Source organism: Micropterus dolomieu, linkage group LG06 (assembly GCF_021292245.1).
Source record: "Micropterus dolomieu isolate WLL.071019.BEF.003 ecotype Adirondacks linkage group LG06, ASM2129224v1, whole genome shotgun sequence".
Classification (NCBI taxonomy): Eukaryota; Metazoa; Chordata; class Actinopteri; order Centrarchiformes; family Centrarchidae; genus Micropterus; species Micropterus dolomieu.
In genome coordinates, this window is record NC_060155.1 from 21,695,236 (window position 1) to 21,707,419 (window position 12,184).

Below are 12,184 nucleotides of genomic sequence, written 5' to 3' on the forward strand. Positions count from 1 at the left end.
CTCTTATGCACCTTTTTTCTTTCTCCTTTACCTTGCGAGATCTTATACATTCCCATTTTCTTTCTATTTGTATTTGATGCAGTACAATGATGCTTTGTCTGAAAGGGTTTCTGTACTATAGAGAGGGATGGTTTCAGTACAACACAAAATGCTATGGTTCTCTGAGCTGTGTCCCATTTCAATATTACAATTCTAAGCAGGTTTTGAGTATGTAGCCTCAAAGGAAATATATACCCAAAAAGGTCAGTGTGCATACTAAAAATGCTTGTTTTGAGTGCGCTGTTTATGTGCCTACAATGCAATGCACAAAGGAAATGGAGGAGCTATGTAGTGCTGCAAAACAATAAATCAGTTAGCAGATAATGGTAAAACAGCTTGAGTAAATAAACAAATGGTATATTACGTTGATATCTTGTATACTAACTTCAAAGAGAAAGTAGCTATAGGCTACCATGATATTGAAGAACCAAAAACAAGCCGCCACACGCGGAGATGACTTTAGTGTGATTTATTGTGAACAACGCAGTTCAAATATGGCTTCTTCAGGTTCACTGAGTAGCTTGGTTTTGATTTTTCATTGCTAAATCCTGCAATCTACCAGCACCTGACTGCTGTTGCTGTGCATGGGGAATGTGTTTTTTTTATAGTATACTATGACAGTATTAGTATATCATACATTCTGGTAAACAGTACATTTCTCCAGATCGAGGCTGCTTGTAGAACCTTGAACATAACCTTCTGTTCTTGTTTGCAATTTGCGGTTTTGTTAAAGTTGGAGTCGTTTTATTTTATCTCTATATGGATGGTAAGCTCATATATCTTTTTGCTTTGAGACTAGAGAGTGGAAAAAATCTTAACAAACAATATTTCCGTCCTCTTCTGAGGTGTTACTTTGTCATTTAGCACATTTCCACTCTGCTGGGAGTTGGAGAAAGTTATTTTTCTTCCTAAATGCATCTGGTAAAGAATACGTTTCTGTTGATAAACATGGTGTGACGATGGGGCCTTGTGATAAAACAGGTTTGCCTATTAGATGGTCATGGATGGGGGAGCCCTAAGGCTCTTGTCTCCCTAAGCCAGAGTGTGAAGCCCAGATAGTCTCACTTTTCCTTATCAAGATGTGTGGTGCACACATCAAACCCACATCCCACACTCTGTGGTGTCATATAAGCAGCACTTACAAGAGATTGATGTTTTGTTAACCAACTGGATCCCTGCATTCAGAGAGGAAACTGGAGACACGTTAGAGGCACAGCCTCATATTTGTCCTGAGGTTACTACATCCTTTAACTAGACAAATGCTATTGTTGGAAAGGCTGTTGACTGTTGCCCACACATACTTCATCTCAACACCTATAAGCTTCAGTGGAAGCTATACTGCGCTGTTGTGTTAGGATAAAGTTAGAAAAGAAGAATTAACTGTATCTAAGCATCCATTGTGTTCTTTTCAATGCTCCAAGGTGAACATCACTATTACATAGTTATTGTGATTCCTCAGTATATTTCCGACATTGCTGCTGGTCTGTTCTTATGAATATACAGTGTGTGCATGTGTCTGTTTGCAACAGTAGGTTATTGGCCAATCAGATCTCTAGATTAATCTCCCAGATACAGAGAAACACTGTATAAAGAGTTTGATCCCAAGGTCATGTGTTTTTATGTGTGTGCACATGCATGTCCAGGCTTCAGTGGCCCTGTCTCCAATATGTTCCCTCTGTTCTGCTCGTCTTGTGATAACACTAAATCATCTCCCCCTCAGTCATGTATATTGCTTTTAGTGTGGTTTAGAGAGGAGTTATATGAGCATACTGGGCCCCGTTGATGAAAACCTTGTCTGTGCTTGGGATATTAATGAAATTTGGTGTGGCTTCATGCAGCCTCCATCTTTGCGTTACTATATTATTGAAAATCATTCATCACACACCCTCAGGCTGCTTGCCTCTGATGTAGGCAGCACCTAGCACAGGCTGTGAATGGATAGAAGTACAATACTAAATGTTATTGCATAACATTTTTGATTTCATGCAGGCTTCTACAAAAGATTTTTTAAAATAAGTTTATGGGCATGTCTTGCCTTTATTAGACAGGTGATGGTAGAGAGACTTGTGAAAAACCGATAGCGTGAAATGCTACAAAAAGTTTCTGCCCCAGGATGTTGCGTTCTTCTTGAACGGATTAAAGGGGGTTTACAAGTCCAATTTCGTGTGTTTATGTGTGTGTGCGCGCCTCTTACAGCCCTGTTGACGTGTCGTCCCGATGAGTTCCAGTGCGGTGATGGTTCCTGCATCCACGGCACCAAGCAGTGTAACAAGGTCCATGACTGTCCTGACCACAGTGATGAATCTGGCTGTGTCAACGGTGGGTACGCCTGTCATGGCTGTCTGCATGTCTGGCTGCCAGAATATGTCCTCCTCTCTGCCTGTTCACCTGTCTTCTTCTTTTGTGCACGTGTCCTGTTTCATAGTATTTGTATTTGATTCAGTGTGTCTCTCCCTTGTGCACAAGACTGCATTTGTGAGTTTGAAATGGCCAGTGACGACTTTGTGGCTACAGGAACTGTGTGATCTGTATAATATGGTTGACCAAAGCCTCCCAGCTGTAGAACTATTATGTAAGATGAAAGTAACATTGATATTATAGCACATGCTACAGCCCTAACACAAATGATGAATTGCAAAGATAGCACCTTAAAGTTGCAATCCTTAAGATTTCAGCCCTGGTTGATTAGGTGTCACCCATGGTTACTTGTGGTATCATCAAGCGCAGTTTACTCCAGTAATACAGCTAACAATCCTTGAGCAGCTACTTTGTCAGAAAGGAAACAAAAGAGCAACTGGTGTTCATGTTTGCAGAGTGTCTAAACTGACTTGTTTTAATAAAGAAATCTGTCAGAAATATAATACTACCACGATCTGATTTCATGCTATGTATGGTGAGAGTTTTTTCCACACAACAAATAGCACAGCACGGTAAAAGTTGTTGGTTGTGTGCAGCCGGTTACCTGCAACTCTTCATCTAACAGCTTACTGTGGCTACACCTTCTTGTTCCATTACTCCTTTCAGTAATTAAAACACTTCTGCTGAAGGGCTTAACAATTATTCAAAATATTAAGGAAATCGCAATGAAGCCAAATGCACTATCCAGGAGCTGCAATTTATTGATAAAAGCAAAATGTGTCACAACATACCATTATAAATGAAGCATTGTGTCCAAAAATGAGCATTCCCACTAAAACTGTGAATCATGTGGCAATTGCAACATCTCTCAAAATAATTGCAATCTGATTTTGTTTTTTTCATTCAGCCCTAATGTGCTGTGCTGTTATTAAATGCACTTTTGATGCCAGTGGAACACTTCTAATGTGAAGCAACAGCAGTAGGATGTGTTTCATTAACAGTAACTTAATACAGTTTTGATACTGTGTAGGGCTGAACGATTTTGGAAAATAATCTAATTGCGATTTTTTTTAACCAAAATTGCAATTGCGATTTAATATGTGATACATTTTTAAGGTCTTTACCTTCTGTATTATTCAAAAATATTAGATAGATAGAACATATACTGTTCTTTCTTGTGGGTCAGGCCTGTATGATGAATCAGGTAGAATTATTATTATGAGCAATGGTAGAGAAGATATATCAAATTATAATAATAATATGATATTATATCATTAGGTCGGCTTAGGTAACTCACCACAGTAAGTAAGTACAGTAAGTGCTCAATACAAAACCCACAGTTCAACCACCAATTAATGAGTCCTTATCTCAGTTCAAATCTCCTAGGAGTCCATGTTTCTGTATCACAGTAAACAAACAAAAAATACTCAGTTTGAGGTTTAATTCAAAAGTTGGCCAATGAAAATAAAACCAAGTGTCGCCTCTCGTGTTTAATAGACAAGCTTAGTAATTCTCCGACAATAACGGAGTTCCCCTCCCCCGCAGCCTGCGATGCTGGTAAGCAGCACAGATATTTCCTGAGCTGACTGGTAGCTGTGTGTGTGACGCAGGCGCCGATCGCCACAATATGCTTACTTTACTACACGTGTCTTTCTGTTGTGCGTTTTTCCTGTCCGCCAAAGCCACAGATGGCCCGACGATTTCACCCACCACCGCGTTACCCACGGGTGGCGGGTGTTACTTTCATTCCCTGTGTGACACTAAAGTTTATGTAGTGTCAGCTTCTGTCAAGCTTAAGGCCATTTTACAACAAGAAGGCAAGGGACAACGTAACGTGCAGACGAAGCATCAACTTCGTCTGCAGACTGCTTTCCTCTTGGGTGTCATGTCAGTGAGTGTAATCTCAGCCTTTGCAATTAGAAAATCTCTGTTATTACTTTTATTACATCATTTTAATATCGCAAATGCAATTCATCGTTCATCCCTAACTGTGTGAGGAAAGTGAACAGTAAACAGTTGATATCTGTGATAAAATAATTTTGGATTACATGCTGCATTGCTACCTGTGGATACCTCGTGCTTATTAGTAGGCAATTTGAATCTATTTTGGGAATGCCCCGCCACTAACAATGACAACTACTATATAGAAAGATAATCAGAATGTAAATACATTGATTTGCTATTGCAGAAAAAAATTATTATATATGTATTGATAAATAGTATCAAAAATAGGGTTTGATTTCATTAAAACCTAAAACTTATGTAATTCTTCTGAACATAACTTTTTGTGAAATGAATTGCTGTAATGACCATTGATGCTGTGTTGTGTGGATCCAGCCCAGTGCTTTTTGTAAGTTGATCTCATTACTTCTCTGTCTTCTGACTATGTTGCATAATTTACCAGCATACAGAAAAAGTATTTTGCCGGAAATTAAGCACTAGCACTGTGAAACTGGACCAAATTAAAGTTTAGTTTTTATTACACTAGGCTTTTTATGTGGGATGATATCAGAGCGGGAAGTATTTTTTGCTGTCACTTTTTCATGTGAGACTTCAATAATTTGGTGAACCACTGGAGATATTCAATTTGACTTCACACACTGTTTGATGTATGAGGTTCTGAATCAGTTTGCAATAGCTTATGCAAATAACAGTTCATAAAGTTTATAGTGTAGATGCTGATCTGTCTTCTGCTTTTCTTTTGCAGCCACCAAATGTGAGGGACCCCTTAAGTTTCTGTGTAAGAATGGGGAGTGTATTGATAGCTCCAAGGTTTGTGACTCTGTCAAGGACTGCAAGGACCGATCAGATGAGCCTAAGAAAGAGTGCGGTAAGAGGACTTTTTTTTTCTTTTTTTGGTTGTAACCTTGTGTCAGCTGTTAGTAACTAACTTTATTTATTGCTTTTCGTCTGGTCTGTTTAAAGGTTAAATATTTATTTTCATTTCCCAGTAGTGGGAAATGAGGGAAACTGTGTGCGTCAGTGGAGCATTTGCCTCAGTCCCGTGCAATGAAAGAGCATGTACATATCTACTGTAAATGGATTCAAGCAGTTAATGTAGCAGTGTAATCATGTTCACAAAATGCAACCACCTCCCTTCATTACCTTGCATTTCAAAGGCTTGGGAAGCACACTCAAATTAGCAGCAGCCTTCGTTGATCAGAACGAAAGCCTGCATGTACTAATTACCATCAAACAGAAGAAAAGGGCTTCTTCTGCTCTGCGATAATCTCTCTGTTCTCCATCTCTCTTCCTGTCTTTATAAATCTTCATCTCTTATCCCATTTTACTGACCATGAATAAATGAAAGTGATGTCTTAGTTAAAGAAACAAAACATTGTGAGTTTATTACTTTCACTCTGTGTTGAAGAGCTCAGTAAGAAAGAGTGAGAAACAGACATAAACTCTCAAGATTACATTTCTGCAGAGGAACATAAAGTTGAGAAGGGAAAAGTGACGTAGTAGATTGACCTCTGCCAGGGACGGAAATTACAAGACCGAAACAGGTATTCCAGAGAGTGATTATCCCTTTTTTCCTTCCTCTACCTCCATATCTCCCTCCCTCTCTCCTTCAACTCAGGTCTTGTTCTCAGCTCATTAGAAGCGTGTCCACACACACCTAGCTCATCGCTCTGCTCGCTCAACCGTTTACTCGCAAGATGTTCCCCAACCAAAACACGCACAAAAGCTACACGCAGAGAAAATAATACACCCCGCTGATTGGAAACACACATAGACGTACAGTAGATGTTCAGTGTGATTGTATTTGCCGCATTCCCCTGCTTACATCAGGGGAAAAATAAAGACAATGCATTTATTTCTGTGTGCAAGCAAATGTTTCCCTTCTCATTAGAAATAATGGCATATTACCACAGTACTGACTACACCATCACTTGCAGCGTTCACTGAGAGAAATGGCTGAAAATAGGTACTGTAATGGGTTACCATGGTGAGAGAAAGAGAAAGAGAGAGGGATGAGGGGTGGAGAAGGAGAGACGTCATGTGTGTTTGCCCATGGGAAAGGAGAAATGACCTCTAAATCATGCCTTTCCTTGGAGGCGGGCTTGAAAAGGTGTTCCTGTTGTCACACAGGGTCTCTCCTGGGGCATCTTTGTGACCACCCAGCCCCTCTCATAGAAACAGAAATGAATGAGTCCTCAAATACAGCTACATCTCTGTCTTTCTTCTGTCTGCAGTTAATTCTGAACTAACATGAAGGGAGTTAGTGGGAGTTACTGTGAGTGGCAGATAGCTGTCACCAATCCAGCTGAATTAGAGATGGGAATTTAATGCTGGCGGTTGAAGCTTTCAAAGTCTGCTGGCACTTACACAAAGCAAAGATGAAAATTTCCCACAAAAGTAACCTTCACTTAGTCCTTGGAGAGTCAACTTTATCTTTCTTTATTTTTGTTTCAGTTTAATTTTCTTTCCTTAGATGAGATGAACAGGTCATCTTGGATCCATGCAGTCAGTGTATTGCTGGTAGTGGTAGCGGTCTGTGCTATGATGTGTAAATTAAGAGAGGACCACACTTACCAGGACTGACTTTCAGCATGTTATTGCATCAGTATAACTTACCTGTGATTGTAGAGAAACAATCACAGGTGGGTTGATGCCATTATTACTTTCTTGCAGAGAGTTAGATGAGCTGATTGATTGTATTGTACTTCACTCATATCTGTACGGTAAATATGAAGCTGGAGCCAGCAGCTGGCAAATGGAGGGATGGGGCATGTTAGGGTTTGGTGAGCGCAAAGCAGGAGAGAACCCAAACGCAAGACACTGGAGCAGAGATGCAGTTCAGGGATTTTAATTCCAACAAACAAAGCAAGACAACAGGCATGAACAAAACTCGCAGGTTGTGGAGACAGGCAAAATCCAAAATGCAAAAACTGGCAGCGGCAAAACACGCAGAACACTCATCATTCGACAATGACCAGACAGGGACTGAACAGAAAAACCAAACATATATACACCAGGGACTAACGAGCAGGGAGGAAGCAACACAGGTGACTGGGATCAAGGCTAACGAGGCAGGCAGGTAGACAGCAGGGAAAACAGACAGGCGGGCAGAGAGACAGCAGGGCAAAAACAGAGAGACTGGCAGGCAGGCAGATTACTGGGGGAACAGACAGAACACATGTTCCAAAATACCAGACAAGAATCTAACCCCAGACAATAACAGAAACCGATGTAAACAGACAAACACCGACTAACTATAACACAGGGATCATAACAGACAAAACGAGAACACAAAACTAGAACACAGAGGCAGGGAGTTGAAAACAACATAACGGGGCAAGGCAGGACTGAAACTAGGATTAGACAGAAGACCAGACAATTACAGAATAAGACAGGAACTAAGGCAAGCAGATATAATAACCACATAAATAACCCAGACTAAATAACAGATACCAAACTGATCAATAAGTAAACACACAGTGAACTAAATTCAACAGATGACAGAACTAAAAAGTAGATACAGAACCCAAAACTCAGAATCAAGAAGCAAAACCCAGAAACAGAGAAGCCACAATCAAAACACAGAGAAGGCATGGCCAAAATAATATAACACAGACAACCTCATGACAGGATCGTGACAGGGCAATAATGTGAACAAACACTACCCATGATTACTACAGCAGTATCAACAAACAACTGAACTTACCAGGTAGTTCAACTTCCATGCTCACTTTTCTCTAAGTAATATCCGGTTGTAGCATCACAGAGCTCTGTGTGCGTATAACGTGAAAATATATTTGCTTCTATAAACATACATATAAGCAACTATTTAAGAATATAACGCTGGAAGTTAAACTGTAACCTTTCAAAATATAAGTCCCAGCTAAATCCACATAGTATCTTGTAAGAACTGAATGCCCTTTTTATTTAGCACAATAACACACTGCTACGATGTCAAACAAAACAAAAATGTGAAATGTGTGAGAATGTGAAAACTGAAGTGATGATATGTAACGGTAAGTTATTTGTTCAGTCTCTGTCTATATCATTCAACTAGAGTCTGCAGATGCTGTTGCTTTAGGCCAACGGTTTACTAACTCACATACATACAGTAGCCCTGCTTTCAAAGACATGAAGCTATATACTGTATATAAAGCTCACTGCCTACTGACAAATGTGTTACACTAGATTGGGTAGGATGCTGGTGACAGAATTAAGCACTCAGTTTATCCATTTTTCTCTGTATCAACCCTTTCCACTTGTCATTGTGCAGCCATGCTCAATTGTTTGTGTGAAAAGCAAAGCCTGGATGCTGTTAAATGAAGTGTTGGAGAGAGATTTTTTCTGGCGATCTTAGCTTTCACACTTGACTTACCTTCTATGATTCATTTAAACAATTTTTGTTCAAACCAAACATGAAAAAGAATGTTTGCTTAAGGGCTTTAAACATGATTCATGTGCACTCCCAATAAATGCTAAGTTACTGCAACAGTGAAATAATACAAAAATGCCACTCTATGTAACAGCTTGCATATGCAGCTGCTAGATGAAACTTTATTTCAGCTGTGTTGAACACATTTGTGGAGGAGATTAAAAACACGACCCTAAAATTTGACTTTTGAGCCCTTCTTGCTATCAAATAATTCATAAAGCCATTGTGTGTAGAACATTCAAATCTAACTGCCTCTGCCTTCTTTGTTGTGTGCCAACCTTGTGCCAGCTGCTTTGACCTAGTTTTAAATGAGAATGGTTGTGTTTTTACATCTTTCTTTTCTTGGCATCTTTCATTCACTGGATGCTTTTACATCACTCTGCCTCAGTTTAAGCAGTTCGCATGTTTAATTTAGGTGTCCTCGCTCACTCCTTTGATAGATCCTTATGGGATATATTAGAATCCCAGTTCACAGCATTAATCCCCTCTGCGCACATATTTCATATCCTTGGTGATGGACCTGATTCTCGGTTTAAGAGCTTACCGTGTGTGATGTTGTGTCTCTTTGATTCCTTTTTCACTTTTGAGAACATCCGATAAGGATTCAAAAAAGGATGGAAAAGAGCTGAGTACAAGAGCTGAGATAAAATGAAGATTATGACGATGATATCCATTTTCCCCACCTATGTGCCATACATATTTATACACCTTTATTAAATATCACAAGCCATTCCACTGGTCTTAACCCTTTAAAAATATTTTACAGTAAAGGAGGCTGAGGTCTAAATCTGATTTTTACCTTTTAAATTAACTGCTGGGTGACCATAATGTCCCTACCTCGTCTATGATTGGCTGCATGTGAACACTGTCTTCTTTTCTTTGTATCCCAGGGCTGAATGAGTGTATGATCAACAACGGCGGTTGTTCCCATGTCTGCATGGACCGACCAATCGGCTTTGAGTGCCAGTGCCCCACTGGCTACCAGCTACTGGACAAAAAGACTTGTGGCGGTAAATAAAGAAACTTTAGACAGACAGATAGATTAAAAATCAGGTGGAAGGCTGCCTGCTGACCAAGCTACTATGAGTATGTGTTTGTGTGTGTGTGTGTATATATGTGTGTGTGTCATTGTGAGTATGTGTGGTGTATTGCTTTGGGCAGCTCTCAGCTCTCGAGCTGTCTATCTTTGTTTAGTGTGCCCAGCCTGTCACTCCCACAGGGAAAGTAGCAGCCATACAACTCTCTCTCTCCCTCTCGCTGTCTCTCTCATACACACACATACTGTGTCCTTCACACCCTTCCCCATCCTTTTAGCACTAACATTTCCTCATCACACCCAAGGAAAAAGCTTGAGATCTGCTGAAAGGAAGCAGAACAGAGAAGTCAACAGTGACACGCCCTGTCTCCCCGTCGACTTCTTTCTTTCCATTAACTGTCAACGACAATATGTGTGTTTCTCCAGCACTCGCGGTCCTAAATGTGCACAGTTAGTCATGCATTAAAGCTGTTATTTTCAGAAAGTCATTGCTATATTTACAGTTTAAGAAATGATTGGCTTCTCTTATAGTGCAGTTAATGAGGGTGAATAGCATCCGTCTCTGCCAGTCTGTGTCTGTCTCTCTCTGCCTTTCAGTTGATTGATAACCTCTCTTCCCTCTCCTCCCTGCAGACATTGATGAGTGTGAGAATCCTGATGCTTGTAGCCAGATCTGCATCAACTACAAGGGGGATTTTAAATGTGAATGCTATGAAGGTTACGAGATGGACCCTGTAACTAAGACCTGCAAGGCAGAAGGTGAGTCACAATGCTCAATGATCAACCATGCAGGGTGTCCGAGACAATTGGACATAAAACCAAAATGATGCCAGAGATTCAGATTTTTTTGTGATTATACTTCATTTTCCCCAATTATGGAGTAAATTCCATATTTTGTTCAAAAACAAGCCTTCAGGTTCACTCAACTTGAAGAAGCCACAGGCGAAAGTCATTTCAGTGTGCGGTGGTTTGTTTTTGATTTTTGATTGCTAAATCCTGCATCCTACCAGCACATGACTGTTGTTCCTGTGCATGGGAAATCTGTTGTTTTATATTTTACAACATTTTGTTCGTTTTAAATCTATGCCGTCATGCCGTAACCTACATAGATGCTGTTAAAACCAATTTTGCGTTGTAAAGATCTTCCTCTACTGAAAGTTTAAAAAGCTGTGTTGTGCTGTTGATAACAAGACATTCTCTCAGATATTGCATTGCCTCATTAGTGCAACAATCCGCTCTCAGCTTTTGTGCCACAGTGTCAAACCCTCCTCATCTCATAATCACAAACATCTTTCTACTGTTAGGGTCTTATCATTGCTCTGCACTTGCTTGTGTAATTGCTAAATCGTGGAGAGAGAAAAAATCCAAGCATCACCAAGGCAACCACTCATCTGCTCCCAGGCCAACTCTGTCCTCCAGGTTCCCGTCCCGTTAGACAGTTTCATGAGTGGCAGACTGATGTGTTCAACCATGCTGAACACTTATAATTAGCTATAGCAGCTCTTCAGGGGTACCTGGCTGAGTCACGGTAGAGGCTAATTACAACAAATTTAATCTGGTCTCCCGTTAGGCTTGTTGACAACAGTTTGTAGACTAGTGGAGAACAAAGTGAACTGCTCAGAGGCCAATTCATTTTCTTTGACCTCCAACTATAGCCAAAAGCTATTAGCCAGAAGATTACAGAGAGGCCAGTTTATATGTTTACACTTAATTTCCCTCAAAATGTTCATTATTTAATTGGCAGGAAACAGTGAGTGAAATGAAATGTGCTTATTTGGTCCCTGTAACTGTCAAATGCTGTGATTTCATTTCCCTCAATTAAACTGAGCTGCTATCAAAGCTCAGAACTCAAATGTGTGTGTGTGTTTTTTTTGCATGTGTTTGGATTGTGTCTGCCCCATGCCTCTGTCTACACTGTGTATTTCTCTGTGCATGACTGCCCAGTGTGTTTGCTATCAGTTTATCGTGGCCAGGAGAGAACAGTTTGTCTGGCTGTGTGTCAAAAGCAGAATCTCGGTGAATGCAGCAGTTCCAGCAAATGGTTTTGAGGCAATGAAAACTAGCGGTACCATGACAGCCCATAAAACCAGCAGGGGACCATTTTCCCCTTTAGAGGGGTTGGAAATGTTGCCATTGTAATGGCCAGTTTTTGAGAACACTTAGTCCTGTACAGTTCTGTCATCATTCAGACTCTGGGCTGGGACAGGAAGGAAAGGGAAGAAAGAGAGAACGTGCTGTGGTATGAGACTACAATGAGGCTACGACACAGACTGTCAAAAGGGAAAGTGAGGCATGCGAGCCATTAATGAGAGAATATCATATCTGCCTCTGGAGATAACTGGCTGCAGCTGCCATCC

The 12,184-nt window shown here is 40.4% G+C and overlaps 1 protein-coding gene across 3 annotated transcripts in view; it reads left to right on the forward strand.

Moving 5' to 3' along the window:
* The window catches only part of LOC123972117 (low-density lipoprotein receptor-related protein 8-like), an 85,292-nt gene that overhangs the window by 53,706 nt on the left and 19,402 nt on the right, over nucleotides 1–12,184 (forward strand). For all 3 annotated transcript variants that reach the window (XM_046051374.1, XM_046051372.1, XM_046051373.1), the window contains exons 6-9: nucleotides 2,236–2,358; nucleotides 5,105–5,227; nucleotides 9,682–9,801; nucleotides 10,461–10,586. In XM_046051374.1, coding sequence (XP_045907330.1) covers nucleotides 2,236–2,358; nucleotides 5,105–5,227; nucleotides 9,682–9,801; nucleotides 10,461–10,586 — 492 coding nt within the window. The remainder of the gene's footprint in view (nucleotides 1–2,235; nucleotides 2,359–5,104; nucleotides 5,228–9,681; nucleotides 9,802–10,460; nucleotides 10,587–12,184) is intronic.